At 41.1% G+C, this 16,983-nt stretch overlaps 1 protein-coding gene across 1 annotated transcript in view; it reads left to right on the top strand.

The window, feature by feature from the left end:
* DNM3 (dynamin 3) overlaps positions 1 to 16,983 on the top strand; it is a 192,520-nt gene that overhangs the window by 109,480 nt on the left and 66,057 nt on the right. The window contains exon 16 of the mRNA XM_080407327.1: positions 14,193 to 14,302. Coding sequence (XP_080263453.1) covers positions 14,193 to 14,302 — 110 coding nt within the window. The remainder of the gene's footprint in view (positions 1 to 14,192; positions 14,303 to 16,983) is intronic.

Raw genomic sequence — 16,983 nt, 5'->3', positions numbered from 1 at the left:
AATTTATATTTTCTCTCTATATAAATAGTCTAATTATTTAGATTAAGGGACATATGCCTGCTATTATATACAAAATTTTCCTCCTTTTCAGTGAGTATAAGAAAAACTCAATGCTGTGCTTCTTTTGGAGGTAGGCTTGTGTCCTAGTGTTCTGAAAGGGTCTGGGGTTTTGTTTGCGCCTGCTGAAGATATTGGAGGCAGCTGCGGTCACATCTTCCCTTCCCCTGGAGAAGGCGGTAGTGTCTGATTTGTATGACCGAGAGATATGGTTTCAGTCTCTTTAAAAACGGTGACCTTCTCCACGGAAGTCCCCAGAAGTAGTGGGTTTTGACCGCGTACAACCTGCGGCCTCTGCGTTTCAGTAGTTCTTGTCTTTAAAAACATTCCTGGCACCAAATGTCCTCAGCAGGAGTTGTGAGAGTTGGATGTGGAGATGGAAGTGAATGCAAGAAGAAAAAGGGGACTTGGGGCTCACCTGTGGAGGCCCTGGGCAGCTGCCAAACGCATTTGAGTTTAAAATCTTAGTCTTGTGTTCTCAGGCTGAAGTGTATTTTTCCCCTGTCTGAATTGGGTTCTCTACCTCCCCATTCCTGAAGTGCAATATCAGGGCAGATTGAAATGTATTTGAGGTATTGCGTTTCCATCAGGGAATGTGAATTTCTTTTAACTGTGAATTTTCCAGGCTTATAACACTTCGGTTTGGTAGGATTTTTTTTTTTTTTTTTGAGAAATGGCAATAGTTCTGTAACGTATTTTATTCAAATATACATGCATTTAGCCTTGTCTATTGCCATGTACTTTTTCCTGACAATTACTAGTAATTATATAGTTTGGTAATGTATTAGTATAAACCCCTCATTATTTCAAACTATTTCAGTGTAATATATGATTAAACATTGAAAACAAATCTCAACTGATGGACTATCTAGTTTTTATAACCTTGGGAATATTCTCAGAGGGGAATAGAATGTTATTTCAGCAAAAGTAATGAATTGAGAAAGTAATTAAAATATACATTCAGTTTGGGTGATGTAAATGTAAAAAATGGATTACAGAAAATCAAACTGCTGAATATGATGTTTAAATAACTCTTAGGTAGACTTGGAATATTTTTAATGAACATTTTATTTCAGTATTTTTGAGGCTTGTGGAGGGGAAACTAGCTGAAACATTTTCTTTGTTTTGTATTTATTTTTAAAATTCTGTAGCATGGACAGCTTTGCAATAAGCTGTCCTCCCTGCTTTGTGTCTTTTTGTTTTTCGGAAACAAAATGAGTGGAAAAAATGTTTGTCTAAAACGTTCTTTATTACTTTAGAACATGTTAAAAGATTATCTCTGTTGATACTAGAATTAACTATGGGTGAACTTAGCTCATGGGCTACTAATGATGGTGTTTACAACAGGAAGGCTTAGTTCTATGAATTCCGTTTTCAGAATTGTTCCTAGAATGAATACATATATGGAAAATTATAAACTTGGGAGTTTTAGTACTTAATAGTTTGTTTCACTATTATAGATTCCTTACTGAAATTCAAGTTTGTAACCTATCTTTGTGAGTTAGTTATCATCATTTTACTTGGATTTTTGTTGCCACCATGCCTCTTTCCCGTTAAAACAATATCAACATGTTGGTGTTAGAAAATGGTTGTAATACTTTTTTTTCCAGCAGCAGTTCCTTGTTGGTTGCAGTATCTGTTAAAGTTAATGACATTAAGGAGTAATGGAGTATATCTTTCAAAGCACAAGTAATGAGTAATAGGAGTGTTTCGACACAGTGTTTAAAGGGAAAGGAAAAAAAAAAAATCATGGTATTTGGTTTCCTGCCCAGAACTTTGACTGACTGTCTGGGAATTCATGCTGTATGTCAATGTTCTGTAGAATCAGTGTGCAAACTTTGGAGTGATTCTTTACAAAGATGATAGTGTCCTGCAAGTTCAGGGCCAGCGTATTGATATTCTACAGTATTTTGAGTCAGTGTTGGTGAAGACCTGTATTTTTGAGGAAGTGCTCCATTTCCTAATAAATATTTCACTTTTGTCCAGAGGAGCAGAGGTGTTGTCTTTCTTGTCTGTAATATAAATGTATACTATAAAAATTCAGCATTTTTGCAGATGTGTTTCAGCTTTGAGATTTCAATATGCCTTTTTCGTTGTCTTTTTTTGTGTTTGCAATAATGTCATTGCCTCTTGCGTTGTCATGGTGTGTTTATAGTTCTGAAACTCCTGGAGACTTTCTGTGCCATTGTACGTTTCATAGGTTCTTTGAAACGGCTGAGGTTAAGCTTGTGTAGACAGCTCTGCTGGAGCAAAAATTTACATCTTGTTTATTGACTCTTTGAAGTCTTATTTTCATAAATCACTTCACCAACAATAGCTATCCAAGCTGCATGTTGCAGTTTTTTAGAGCATAATGATGCTAGTTCTTCACAGCTATTTTGATCACTGCTATATCATATGGATAATTGGGTTTTTTTCTTAGGAAAGAGCTCCTTCCCTAATTGTATTCTTGGGGTGTCCAACTGACAGTATCTTAATGGATATGATTAAGTGGATGCAGGTGTTTGTTATCTTAACACAACTTCTAGTCTACACAATGGTATATTCAATTTGTGTTTTCCTCCCTAAGCAAGCAGCATGGAATAAAAAAGGGTGTTGGGTGTGAATGAGAATAATACTTGATTGCAGGAATCCAGGCATGGGAGAACTGGAATTCTTTAAAGATGTTATTTTATACAGAGGAGAAATGACATTTTAAAATGTCTTAGCAAGAAAAGACAAGGTTTGGCGTGAGTCGAGGCTGGAAGAGATGCAGAGAAAAATAGAAAAATTAAAATATTATTTAATTATTAGTAAGGGTGATATTTTGCAATAGCAAAAGGCTATTACCACAAGATTCTTAATCTGCCGGTTACTGAAGACCTCATCCACCACACAGAAGCAAGGGAAATGCCTCCTTCTCCCAGGTGCTGATACTCTTGAGCGAGAACTTCATTGCCCAGTTTTCATGCTCACTGCTCACAGCAGTGATGATGGAGTCTCTGGTTGACTGAGCCTTTGTGGCTGCTTTGGTAGAAATGGATCTGGCAACCAGAAGCATCACAGATGTTGTGTCCCAGCTCCAGCAGCCCGCTCCCCCATGCCCCTCGCCCAGCACAGTGCTGGGACGGCTTTGTTCAAAGCTCTGGGCTGCGGCACCGCACGATCTGTCTCTTAGCAGAAGCCTCTAGCTGTCACCTCCAGTGTAGTGAAACTAATTCCACATGACTGAAAATTTGCTTTAGCTTGATGCTGGTGGAGTGTTTCACCGGCCTGTGTCTTAGCTCTGCGCTCTGTTCTAGCTGGCTGCAAAACCAGAGCTTTGGATAATCCATCACTGGGCATAAGCGTTGTCTGCTCTGGGTCTGCAGGAGAACTGCCTTCGGTGCCAGGCGCTTGACAGCTGTAAGGCTTTGGTGTACGGGTGTTACCCTGTCACCCTGATTTGGCAAGGACACAAAGGTGAGCGTGTATGGAACTGAGAAAGGTGATCTGGTGATAAAAGAATGAAGTTCTGCCATCGCCCAAAAGGGCAGTGATGACGCTCAAACATTTGTGGTTATTTCTGTTTGAGGATGCCTCTTCCCTTCCAGAGGTGTTGCTCTGAGCTTCCCCAGACTGTGGTACCTCCTGCAACACCTGTCCAATTTCACCATCTGCCGTGGTGTTTAAAGGGAGCAGGTGGCCAAGGTGGCAGAACTTGTCCCCCTGTTTCAGATGTGTGTTTGTTGAGGTATGCCCTGAGCTTGATGTACTTTTCCCTTAGGGTGATCCTGGAACAGGACCTCTGTTTTCTGTGGAGCTGAGGGTACAATCAAAGTAGCTGGCCGTGTGTTGTGTGCCCTTCATGGTACATGCATTCACATGTGAAAAACCAACACACAGCTATCAGAAAAGAGCTGTTTTGAGTGAGCAACACGTGGAAGTATTCATTTAATGTGCAGCATCTGCAGATTGAAAAATGCTGTGTATGGCAGCTCTCCTACACACGCTTTCCTTCACACGTACTCCTAGTGGTAGGAGTCAGTAGTAGACTAACACTGCCTAGCACCTTGCGGTCACTTTTCTTAATTACAGTACCTTTAAAGAATGCTTTGATGCTGCATCTTATGCTGCTGTCCTGTAGCTCTCGACTGGTCTTAAGGCTAATAGTTTCATGATGTCTTGGATGTTCTCCTAACCTTTTTTTCCGTGTTCCCACGCCTGTGTTGGTCAGGTTCCTTCTTCCCAGTTCAGTTATTGTTCAGGGCTTGCTATGACAGAGTCTAGAATCCCTCGTTGCGTTCAAGTACCTACTGGGGCAGACGATGTACATTGAGAAGCGACTTCTGTCTTTAGAGGGTTATGGTCTAGAGGCAGCCAAAGGTCAGTTTGAAGAGCAGCTTTGGCTGTGAGCTTTGGGAGCCTTTCAGTCTGACGAAGTTTTATGGAAACTGTCACCCTGATGAGTGTTTCTAAGGAGGTTTCAATCTCATCGCTATGAATTTCCAAGGGCAGAGGGTTGCAGGTTTTCCTGCAAAACACCATAATTATTGTAGGATAGCTTTTGTCAAATTCTGAACACATTTCAAAACCCAGTCCCTTGAAGATTTGATGGCATATGTCACTTAGCATTTGAAGGTAATATTCTTGATATAAAGTAGAAATAGAGCTTGATGACTGTGGTGTATTCAATTTTCTTTGTTTATTGAATGTAGGAGCATCCCCAGGGCTACTTATGTTACAAAACCCCAGAAATGTTATTATGATAGAGTAAGCAGGTGGTTTTCCACTCTTTTGTTAGAATTCAACAGTTTTTATTTGATGAAATTAAGAAGCCAATGTATATTTATACATATTATGTAGAGCAAGGAAGGAGATATCTTCAGACAGTTGTCTCAGAAGTTAGTGTTTTCCATGACCCAAGTACCTTGGCTTGCTTAAAAAAATTACTAAAAAAAAAACCAAACCCCAAAAAAACAGAAAGAAAAAAAGCTGAAATGTACCTTTCAAAAAAATTCTGCTGTTGAAAAAAAAAAAAAAAAAGGAGGGGTGCTGCGGGAGAAGTCTTGACACCACAAGCTCTGTCGTAGCAGAGTTTCTCTCGGATGTCTGGAAAAAGTCTTATACTTCTGGGATGCTTTCCAAAATATTTTCAGTGACCATTGCCACAGGCGTGAACCTCTTAATGCATTTTGCAGTAATCTCCACCACAGTGAAATTGATTACTGTCTGAAAGCTTCTAATGATAACAAGCAAGTAGGACGGCATAAATGCCATGAACTAATTTCTGTGTGTATTTTGTTGCATCTTCGGGAGTCTTGCAGAGACAGATGTGTTGCCTCAGGAAAATCCTGCTTAATGTTTTTTACGTAATTATGTAGTTGCATATTTATAATTTTGATTTTAGCAAGAATGATTATTTTTTTTCCACCCACGCGTGCTCATGCACAAAGGATCTAAGTGTCTCTCCAGATACTTCAGCTGGTACCCAAAGAGAAGTATCTGGTGGCTTCCTGAGTCTGAGCTTTTCTAGGGCTCATTTTATAGAGACTGAAATGCATTCAAAAGCTAGAAGAGTCTTCAGAAATGCCTTTCCAGCAGAAAACAATGGTACTGTAGCCAAGGTGTATCTTCTTCATATACCTACCAAGGAATTTCAGGAGGCTTGTAAGTAAGAGGCTATCTTTTTATGTGCAGATTAAGGGACACCAGGAAGCTGAAAATTCAGTTAAACTTACTATGGTTTTTTTTTCAGTCTTAACTTAGTATTCCTAATGCAAGAGGTCAGTAGAACTGGAGAAGTTCGTCCACCCAGACTATCACCTTCTGCGCTTCTATTCAAAGAGAACAGGTTGCAGGAATTATGCAATTAAAAAAAGTCCCACCACCAAAACATATGTGGGTGTACATATATATAAAAGTATCTTTATACACACGTTCGTATATATGTAATAAGCAAAATTGTAAACTGCATGAATGGAAAGCTGTACCCAGATGAAAAGTCGGATCTCCCAGGAGCTGGTATGTCATTGTCACTCTGTGCCCTCTGCCAGCACAGCCATGCTGCACCTTCATCCTGCGCTGTCGCTCCCCCACCACTGTGATTGTTGGATGATCTGCAGTAGAGTGAAAAGTAAAAACTTGAGCACCGCTAGAGAAAAACAGGCTGTCGCAAGCAGACTTCACCGCAAGGGATAAAAAGGTCAAAGGATCCTTTTTTCGCCCCCCTCTACCTTTAGAGCAGCCACTAGACACATCCAGCAGAATTTTTCCAGACTGTCAACCAGTTCATCAGTCGGGGCTTTCTCTCAATTTTAAATGCCAGCACCACTTCAGTTCAGAGGAATTGCTGGCTTCTTTCCCAGACAAGATTTCCCAAATTCAAAATGACCTTTCAAGATCCTAACTAACAGGAGCTAAACAGAGATTTCCTCTTCATCAGACCCATTCTCGGATTGATCCTTTCCTGACAGCACATCCCCGCAGCACTGATCGGTGGAAGACCAGCCCTTCCAGTTGTGATAATAAACGCCTCCCTTGAAGAGGGGCAACCTTCAATCATGTTGAATTTGTTATATATTCCAGAAACGATTACACTTCTGTTTGATGCCCTGATTGACTAAAGGCAGAGGGAGTACCAGTGAAATAACTGGAATTTTTAATTTTTTCTTTTTTTTTTTTTTTTAACCCAGCCATCCAGGCTCTGCACTAACACCATGGGATGCCTGCTCAGCCACTACTCGTTATTGAGGGAAATCACAGATGGGCAACGAGAAGGCTGTTTATTGGGTACCATGGCATGGGGGCTGCTGGGCAGGCAGCAGCCCCATGGAGTGAGCTTGGTGCAGCAGGTTTGTAGCTCCCACTCAAGGGCCAAATTAGCGGCTCAGCACAGCACTCCCCAAGGATTCTGGTTGTTCGTCGTTGTGTGCTGTGCCCATCCTCTCCTTCGGGCAGGGAGAAGGAGGCGTTCAGGGCTGCTCAGCCCTGAGCAGGTGGGTTGTGAGGTTCTGCTCTGGGGTGTGCTGTGGGAACGCAAGCTGCAGCTTCAGCTCCCTATAAACCCTCAAAGTTGGACAGCTGTGCTGCAAAACAGTGATGTAGGGACATCCGGTATTTGTGTCCTTCTATGAAGTCTTGAAATGTAGCAGGGCAGTAAACTCCTTTCAAGAAAGACACTAGCGACCATTTCTTGAAGGGATGAAGTGTTTCAGCTACAGAGTCTTGTGATTCTATTCCTGAAGAAGTTTGGGCAGAAGGAAAGTGCAGAAACAAATATAGTACTGGATCTTATTGAAGAAAAACACTGTGGGAACTGAATAACACCCTGTACAATGAATGACAAGACCAGACTAAGGACTGATTTAACATTAGCATCAGGTTTAATGTCATAGTTGAAGTCAAAAGAAACACCAGAGATATGACAGGCCTCTTGAATTTTTTTTTTAGTAGTATGGTGTGGGAAAAGGTACCAAAAGATTGGGGAAAAATCAGAAGTGCCACAAGTGCATGTAACTGCCTAGAAAATCTATTACAAATGCAAAATATAAAAAGATGATAACTCAAACCTGAAACAGCTTGTTTCTATCATCAGATCTTATTCAGCTGCAGTTTCAGACTTGGGATTTTCAGCTCAATTTGTATAGCGAACTCACTGTCTCCACCATGGCAGAAGGTAAAGTAACACTGAGGGAATATAAGATCTGTAGTTTGTGCTCTGTGCCATGTGCTCCTTTCTTCTAAGTCTGCCTTATTGCCCTAAGCCGTTGTCACATTGTGGTATTGAGACTTTCAATTTGCAGCTCTTGTTCGATTCTTTAGCATTTGCCCAGAGTTTTTTCTCTTACATGTTGCATAATGGTTCTTCTGTGTCTTTGTTGATACTTCATTATGTATATGCCTGTATGTGACAGCTCTCTAATATGTCATTGTGAATTATTCCTGGCAAGGTAGATACATGTAGTAAAATTGCTGTCTGGGTAACGTACATTCGTTGTGGTGTAGCCCAGCTACAGAGTTCTCCTGGCACAGTGAGAGTGGAGCAGGAGGGGTAACGGCAGTGCGTCGGGGAGGTGTGATCCACCTGCCTTGTGAGGGGTCTTGGGGAGCAGGACAATAACTGTTCATTTTTTGCCTAAAGTTTTTGTCTGAAAATTTTCACTTGAGCACATAGGGAATCATTTGTACATATGAGCGCACTTCTTGATGCCCGTATGGCTGGCTTTCTTGAAGAATGAGGATGTATGGTGGTTTGAATCTGGTTCAGTGGCTGAAGAAAAGAAATTCTTGGAAAAGTGCTTGGCTTTGGTGCTTTATTATCAACAGCTAAAGCTGTGTAGGAGTTGATGGTATAAAACTGGAGGGAGAGGTGCATAGGTAGAAGAAACATGGTCTTCTCATTTTCAACTTTATTAAGGATTCTTTTGCTATGCTTTTCGTAAAAAAATCTTAGAATGTTTTTGTATGCGTTGTTTTTCTGTGAAAGCAGCTCCTTCTTAATTTTATAGTTTAGAATTATGTTTTCTACAGCTGTACCCAGGAGCATGTTCAGGCTCAAATCCCACATTGCTAAGTTGTCTGTAATAAAATAACTTGCTTTGTTTTTCTTCAAAAGTTTGGAATAATATATAAGTATCTCACGCTTCGTTTTTCAGCATATGCTTTAAAGCCAAGTGTGGTAAAGCAGAGACCATTGTGAAGATGCTGTGTGGCTTTCTAAACTGAGAGAGAAAAATAAACTGAAATAGAAACACAGTAAAATTCTCTTGGGTATATTTAGAATATGGTTAACTCTTGAATATTGATTTAATACTGTAAAAGTTGCTATGAGCCATCTTAATAGTTTGCATTTTCATCAAATGCCACAGACTAGGTTATTCTGCACTGGCAGTGAGGGCAGCTCCTAGGTGTCAATGAGTCTGAGCCATGCCTTTTCAGGAGTAAACAGGCATAGTTTCAGCCCACCACCTTATACTTCCTATTTTTTATTTCTTCTTCTTTCTTGAATATAGATGGCTGTGGCTTAGCAGCTTCACAAGCCACTGCTTCTTGTGTCTGTTCCTGTCTGTAAAATGAGGGTAACGATCCAGCCATCTACAAAAAGTACAGTGCTGTAGAACATCGTCGGCTTGGTGTTACTGTCTGCTCTGCTGCTTAACTGCTTTACCAAATTGTTGCTCAGCTTTGGTGTTCCACCTACACATTTGAGCACCCTGGTTGCCCAGAGCAGCTGTGGATGTCCCATCCCTGGAAATGTTCAAGGCCAAGTTGGACGGGGCTTGGAGCAGCCTGGTCTGGTGGGAGGTGTCCCTGCCCATGGCAGGGGGCTGGAACTAGGGGATCTTTAAGGTCCTTTCCAACCCAAACCATCCTGTGATTTGATGATTGCAGGACACCTTAATGATGCCCTGCCATCACTAGCTGCTTGCAGAAACAAGGTCTAGCACGGTGCCTGGGCGTCAGGTAAGTATTAGTTACTAATGTGGAAAAAAACATAGTGTGGTGTCAGTCTGGAAATCTAGTTGAGAGGCAGAAATGCCAATGTTTTTGTCTAGTTCCCAAGCTTTCATTCAAAGCTGTCCCTCCTCAGTTTAAGATTTTAAAGGAGTTTACAGTTTTCTGTCATTAATACCTAACACTGGTGTGAGAGGCATTTCATGGACACCTCACTTGGCTCCCAGCGTGCAGTAGTTACTCTTTAAGAGCTGTACTTTGGGTACAAATGAAGCACAGAATGAATCCTGCTCTGAACCAACCTTTGTTCCAGCTTTTCTGGCATGGCTTATGTTTCCAGTTGGGAGTTTGATTTCTTTGAACTGGCGGTCCCCACAGTTGGCATAGATGGGTTTTGGTTGGTGTCACAACCCCCCAGTTAGAGACTGGTGTTCTAAAAAGCATTACAGAGTGGTGAGCAAACCCGCTGGATGCCCCAGGATGTAATGGCCAGCACCCGGGCTCGGGCCAGCCTTTCAGCATCCGACAGCATATATTTGAATGTTTGAATTGCCCTGCATGAATTCTGCTTCTGGTCCTCAGGATAAAATATGGGGAGTAAAGTTTGCCCTGTGTGTTTCTGTTGCCCCGTGGGGATCTGGAAGAGACAAATAAAAATCAGAATCACCTTTGAGAACTGGAAGAAGCTGAAATAATTTATTTATTTGTTTATTAATTACATCTCTTTCCTTGGAAGCAAAAGAATTCTTCTTTTCCCCTTCTAATTCTTCTGATTCCCCTTATAACCCAGTTGGCTGCCACCGTGACCAAAGTTTCTTCTGCTGCTGTTTGTATGGAGCCTACAAAGTTCCAGAAGCAGGGAATGCTATCTGCCCCTGGCTGAAAAATGAAGTTCATGAGCTTGGAAGTGAGACCTCACTGGGGGAAGGGGAGGTGCTGTTGTATATTTTGCATCCCTTGTGCCATTTTGGACTTTGGCGGTATTTATTTTTAGTACATTTAAACACTGCAGAAGGAAGGGGCAGTTGTAATATGGCATATTTACATTGTGCTGTCAGTTCCTGGCAGCCTGCTCGCCTGTCAGAGAGCAGAACTAGTCCATTAAGGATGTGAGTGCTACTTATGCCCACAAGTGGTGAAACACGGTCTCAGGAGTGGGCAGGCCCCCCTAGGCTAGCAGGTTGGTTTGTTTTTCTAAGGTGCATTATGGGGATTTTTATATTTTTTTTTCTTTTTTTCTTCATGTTACAGAAGCAGGAATGAGCCGTGCTACCTCCCCCTTTTTCCTTCTTCTCCTCTACTCTGTATAGGAAAAAGAGAGGCAAAGTCTTTACATGAGATCAGCGTGTGCTGGTTTTTCCCCTCGTGTCACGCTTAAGTCCTCTGCCCCATTATAAAAATAAAAATCTATAAATAAAAAAGAACAAATGCTGAGGGGGACAAACTGGACCCACAGTTATGTGCATGTCATCGCTTGTAGCAGTGTGCCTAGCCCCATTCCTCCCAGGCTTCATACATTCCCTATTTCTCATGCAGCCAGCCTCTCAGGATGGGAAACAGGCACAGAGTCACAGATAGTCCTGGCCGGGGCTTTTTTTGCTCTGCCATAACATAATATTAATCGAGCTAAGGCTGAAATGATGTTGGGCTCATCTGCTATTGAATTAACTCACGCTCCATTTGTACATTTATTTTTTTCCTCCTCTCTTTGTTTGGGCGGGGGACACTGGCTATGGGTTTTGCTGCCACACTTTAATGTTGCAGTAGTACCTTTCTCCTGGAATTAAGCAGTATTTAGGTCTGATCTCTCGTATGTGACATGCTGTCTGTTAGTTTCAAGCATAGGCACCCCGTGATTTCCCTTTCTTGGAAGCTGCTCTGTCTCACATGTGGGTAGGAGGCCATGTAAACAAATACCAGCCACTTCTTGCCTTCGGTAGGCATTTCCTTCTTCCTGGTGGTACAGAAGAAACACTTTCTCACCGTTTGCCATCAAATGTTTCTCAAACTTTCCCGCTTGTGGAATTTTTGTTTAGACAATCAGATTCTTGGTATAGGTTTGGTTTTTTTTTCATCAATTTTATTTTTACTCCTCTGTGGTTGCTTGGTTTGTCAGTAAATAGTGTCTGTCAGAACGAACACTTCATCAGGAACTTCTTACGTTTCTGGTAATTGTATAGTAAATCATTATAAGCATATTCTGTAATAGCGAAAGGTAAAACTAAAAATGAAGCTTATCTAGGTTTTTTTCTGAGTTATGATGGAATAAAAAACATTGACATTTCTGTCCTAAAGGTTTTAGGTTATATACTAAAAAAACCCATCTTAAATGTTTGAAGTGGAAAACAAAGTATCTTACATTACCATGCAGTCCAGCTTTCAACTGAAAAAAAACTATTTGCATTTAATTCGAAGTCTAATATGGGTTGTCCTGAATTTATAGCCTAGGATATTTTTCAGGTGTGTGTCACTTTGTCTCAGTAGCGAAGCTAACACATCGTTACCTTTTAAATGCTACCAGAACTACTTGGCACTTAAGTTTATAATATCAAAACAGATCAGATCAATAAAAATCAGTATTGGAGGACAGGGTACTTCTAATTTTTGTACACAAATACCTGATCTAAAAGTTCCTTGTGTAGTTTCATTTACTACTACTTATTTATTTTTTAATTGATAAACTATGAATTTACTTTGCTTAGTTTTATTTCTCTCCGGGGTGCTACTTACTGAACAGATGACAGTATGCTCTCCCTTCAGGGGGAGCCGCAAAGGTTTGGAGGGTGTAAATTCCCTGAAAGCGGAATATAGATGTGAACTGTGATATGTAGCTATGGACTGGTGCAGAACTAGACTCCTTCACCAGAATTATTGTTAGGTGAAAGAGTGAAGATTACACATGTGTGTGAGCTTCTGTGGGTAAGAATTTCTAGGATGGCTAAGCCAGAGGCAGTTTGAAAATGCATCGCATTCATTTTATGTAATACTCCCACGCTGGGTTTGATAACTCTTGTATTCAGCAAAACAAGGCAGTAGAAACCATGCTTTTCCAGAATGGCCTTTGAAATAAGTTTTTTCCTCAACAGAGTCCTGTTGTGAAGCTGTCTAGGAAAGTGAGCCATTGTTGGACAAGTCACTCTGTTTTTCTAGTTTCGCTCTTAGGTACGTTCTCATCCAGTTTAGTTTTGCAATAAGCTGAGGCTTGGCCAAGTCGCGCTGCATCTGCCCTCGCGGGATGCACATCTCAGCCTCGCTGGGGCTGCTGCCAGTTCTCGGCGGTGGAAGGTACTTCTGCCTGTTTCTTCTGGGAGATACATATTGAGGAAAGTGACTCCTTGTTTGGTTTCTCCTTTTGCCCTATTTTATGGCATACGGTAAACTGTTATTCATATTTCTTACTGGCACGACCACTGTACTTGGTGTCCCAGTTGACAGTGAGTGCAATGGGTGCTAGACCTTTACACCCAGTTCTGGTGATGGCTAGGCAGAGCCTACTCGGTCTTGCTTCATGTTGGCAGGTAAGGGACCGTGAGGGACTCCAAAGCTTTCCAACACTGGTGATTTGTTGAACTCCTACAGAGCCATTGGGTAGCCAGGTTCACAAGATCCCCATTTGGTGTCCGCTGTGCAAATTCCAGGGCATAAATCCTCTCCCCACTCCATTGCTGCCATGGTGATGGCACTGGACTTCACAGTACCTTAACGGCCTTTGAAAGCTGTTAAACTCTGTGCCGTTTAGTACCCTCGTCAGCAATTTTATTGTGATGGGCAGAAAGAGAATGGGGGTGTGAGGGTGCAAGTGTTGCCCCACTTGTCTTTGGATCGCTTCTGCTTAGCATCCGGGTGTATTTGCAAGGCAAAATGGAGAGGTTTGCCCTGGTTTATCTGTCGGTACAAGGACTTCAAGGAAGTTAAACGCAGGGAAGAGCTAATAATGTCAGGGCTTTTTTGTTCTGACTTCATAAGGTAGCTTGGGAGCATTACTGGTCCTTAATGTGGAGTCACAGGAAGCATGAAACCTAGAAAAGGTGAAATCATAGTGGTTGTGCTGTAAGCGAGAGTTGTGATGACAGCGCAAAAGGATTTGGCTACAGTAAGGGTGAATAGATAATTCGTGCTGTTTGGAGAAGCCACCTCATTAGATTAGTCTAGTTTTATTTGTATATGGTATATGTAAAACCTCAGTGGTGGTATGATTTTGATTGATTTGTGTGATTTTTGTATTCCGCTGAAGGAATGAAAATTTATCCCTGGGATCATCGAATGCCATCCCTAAATAATTAATAATAGTAATTCTAGATAGAGATTAATTTTATGTCCCAGGTTACTCTGGTTGCTATGGACATGGTATAAGAGTTCTGTATTGATTAGACACTTTCATTTTAGTTAAGTCTGATCCTTTTCTTTTTAGAATTCAGAAGAATAAAGAATAGTAAATGTAGATGCTTATGTATTTGAGATGGAATTTTTTTGTTAGGAAAACATTTTTTTGTTTGTTTTAAAAGGATCAGTGACAAAGAACTAGAAGTGAGATTTCATTTCTCTTGCAGGCATGTCTATAAAAGATAAGCAGACATTTCAATTTTGGATATTTCCTTTATGATAATAAATGTATTAAAGGCATTACCAACTAAATAGAGCTTGCTGAGACCAGGCTTCTTGGAGACCTCACGTAGTATTGGTTTAATTTTTTTTTTCTTTCTTCCCCTCCCCCCCCCCAGGAAAAAGAGAAGAAGTATATGCTTCCTTTGGACAACTTGAAAGTGCGAGATGTTGAGAAGAGCTTCATGTCTAGCAAACATATCTTTGCATTGTTTAACACGGAGCAGAGGTAAGAAAATGTGCTATTCTGCAGATACTTCTATGAAATCATATTTAGCTGAGCATTTTAATAACTGGGAGTGCAGTCCTGGTATTTCCACTAGGTTGAGTGAACAAAGGTCTTGATACTCTTGATTTATCTGCTCCTTTACTGTTGCATAATTGTGGGATGAAAGGTTAAGTGTCCTCCTAGCCACTCACGGGGTGAAACAGCTCAATGGTTAGTCATCTAGCTCTTCTGTATGGCTGAATAATCATCTCATGATCCTATTTTTGTTTTGTTTGGCAATCACCTAGGCTTACCAAAACATTCATGACTTCTGTACCTTGTGACCAGATTCAGCTGGTGTAAATCACAAAAGCGTCGTTGATTTTCACTTTCTCTGGTGGAAAATCTTGTCTGTTTATAATCTTGGGAGTCATTCTATCGTTTATTTGGGTTTAAATACTGCTGAATGGAGAGCAAATGGGATTCCTCTGCTTCCCTAATTAATAGGGTCTTTGCTTTGTAGTGTTTGCCTCATACTTTTCCTTTTGGACTCCATCCTCTGATTGAAGTGGTGTGGGTGCTTTATGGAAGCCTACTCCTGATGCACAGCCGGTTCAGATGACTGTGCACAAATAACTCAAGGAAACATGACAACACCGAAAGACATGCAAGTGACCTGTAAATTTTATTTTTTTCCTTACTGGAGAGTTGCATTTGCAGCTGTCTCAGTGGAATTGCATTTCAGCGGATCAGGTGCAATTTCTGTAAGTTCTTTTTCAGGAAAACAAGTAAACTTAATTGTAGTGGTAGCATGGATAGATACCCTTGTTTTCTGCTTTTTTTTCTGTTAATTCCCTTCACACCTGCTCCCCTTTGCCTTGCCAAATCCTGGCAATACATTCAGATGTTGCTGGAGATGGTGAGGGCTGGATGTGGTTCCCTGCACAGCCAGCTGTTATTGCTCCTGAACTGGCCAGAAATAGGCCTTTCAGAAGCAAGGAATGCCCCTCCCTCCCATAAAGCAAAAGCAAACCACAGGATTTCTGGACTGTCAAGTTTCTGCTGGCCCCAGAAGCGTGAGGACGCAATGTGACTCTTGCTCTGAACTACCCCATGAAGGCTTTGCCTACATCTGCTGACATCTCAGCTAGCCTACATGTGGATGTGGTCTGCCAGGAGATGCCCTTTGAAAGTATGTCACGCACATACTTGCTGGGAATAAGATTTCAAACACTTGACCACTTGCATTTCTGGAGCACAGAAAAAAGCTTTGAAAAACTGTTCATGTTTTTAAAAACATAAATGCTTTTCAGATGCTGGAAATTAATGTAATTCTGATTATTCTGCTATGGATATGTGTGAATCGTCCCAACATTGCACAAACATCAGTCAAGAAGGATAACTTTGTCCTGGTGGCTTGGTATCAGCTGTACATATTAAGTTCCTTCCATGAGATATCTGTTAATTTTAGCTCATTGTTTTTCCTTTGTTTTGGCTAATGGCTTTGATTATTTTCATCATCTTTAATATTAATCGATAAAATGCTGTGAAAATCCAAGAGAAGCATACGTTTCCACTGGCAAGTTTGGGATTTCTTTGGGTGTTACATAGCTGCAACATTCATGTTTTCACTGGATCTTCGTACACACTGGACAGCCACAATTTCAAAATCGGATGTCTAAAATGTTTGCCGTGTCTGTAATAACCCTGCCCATTTCGGCCGTGAGTAGACCCTCCAGCATCTGCAAGCTGCTCTAAAAACATCCTTATATCTATATGGGCATGTTAAGACACGACAGCATAGTGATAAGATGACAAAATAACTTTGCCTTGGGAGAGGCTGTTTGTGGAGACAGTCCTCCAGCTTGAAAGGAGGCAGAAGTTGGTTTTGGAGAAATATTTATTGAATTCTGATTACGACAGCGATTCCTCTGTTACTGTAAAGCAGCTGATTGTTTTATATTTCTAAAAATCTGCCTGCTGGTGCAAACTTGATAAAAAGAAGTTTAGTATCGCTTCTCACTGTCCCCTAAATTCATAGATTGCAGCAGCAGAAGCAGGGTTAGTGCAGCTTGAGTAAAGTGATCTGGCCCTCAACTGAGGACCATGTTCCCTGTCCCACATTGTTGGGGAAACTGAACCCGGGGATCGGTAAAGATTTGTTGAAATAAGGAGTCTCTGTGGTGTTTTACTTGATGCTAATCCCTTGATTTCTGGTTTCTAGTGGGGGGTGTGAATGTGGCTTGCTTTTCAAAATTCATGTAAAAATTAACTTAGTTTCTGGCTATAGTGGTTTTGGGTGGAGTTTTTTGGGGGGTGGTTGTTGGTTTTTTTGATTAAAAAAAAAAAACTTAGCAATTGAGAAAGAAATCGGCTTTCTCTCTCTGAGTTTGCCCACTGAGGGTTCTGGTTATGGAACCATTTTGCTGTGTAAGATGTAGATCATTAAAGAACAAAGGCAAAATCATCTGTTCCAGCTTCCATGATAGCATGGAGATTATTCTGTGTCTCTTCTCTTCCCCCCCGCCCCCCCCCAAAAAAAAATCTGAAGCTTTTTTTTTTTTTATTATTGACTCTGCAAACTTTCTTAATGTTCAATTAAAGTATTTTACTTTTCAAGTAAAGCCCCTTTAGGACACGAATCTTAATAAGCTTGTTCTCTTTTTCATTCCCAGCCCCTCACTGCATAGGTATTTGCTGCA

The sequence above is a fragment of the Falco punctatus genome (genome assembly GCF_963210335.1).
Source record: "Falco punctatus genome assembly, chromosome: 11".
Taxonomy (NCBI): Eukaryota; Metazoa; Chordata; class Aves; order Falconiformes; family Falconidae; genus Falco; species Falco punctatus.
This window is presented reverse-complemented; position numbering and strand designations above follow the sequence as displayed.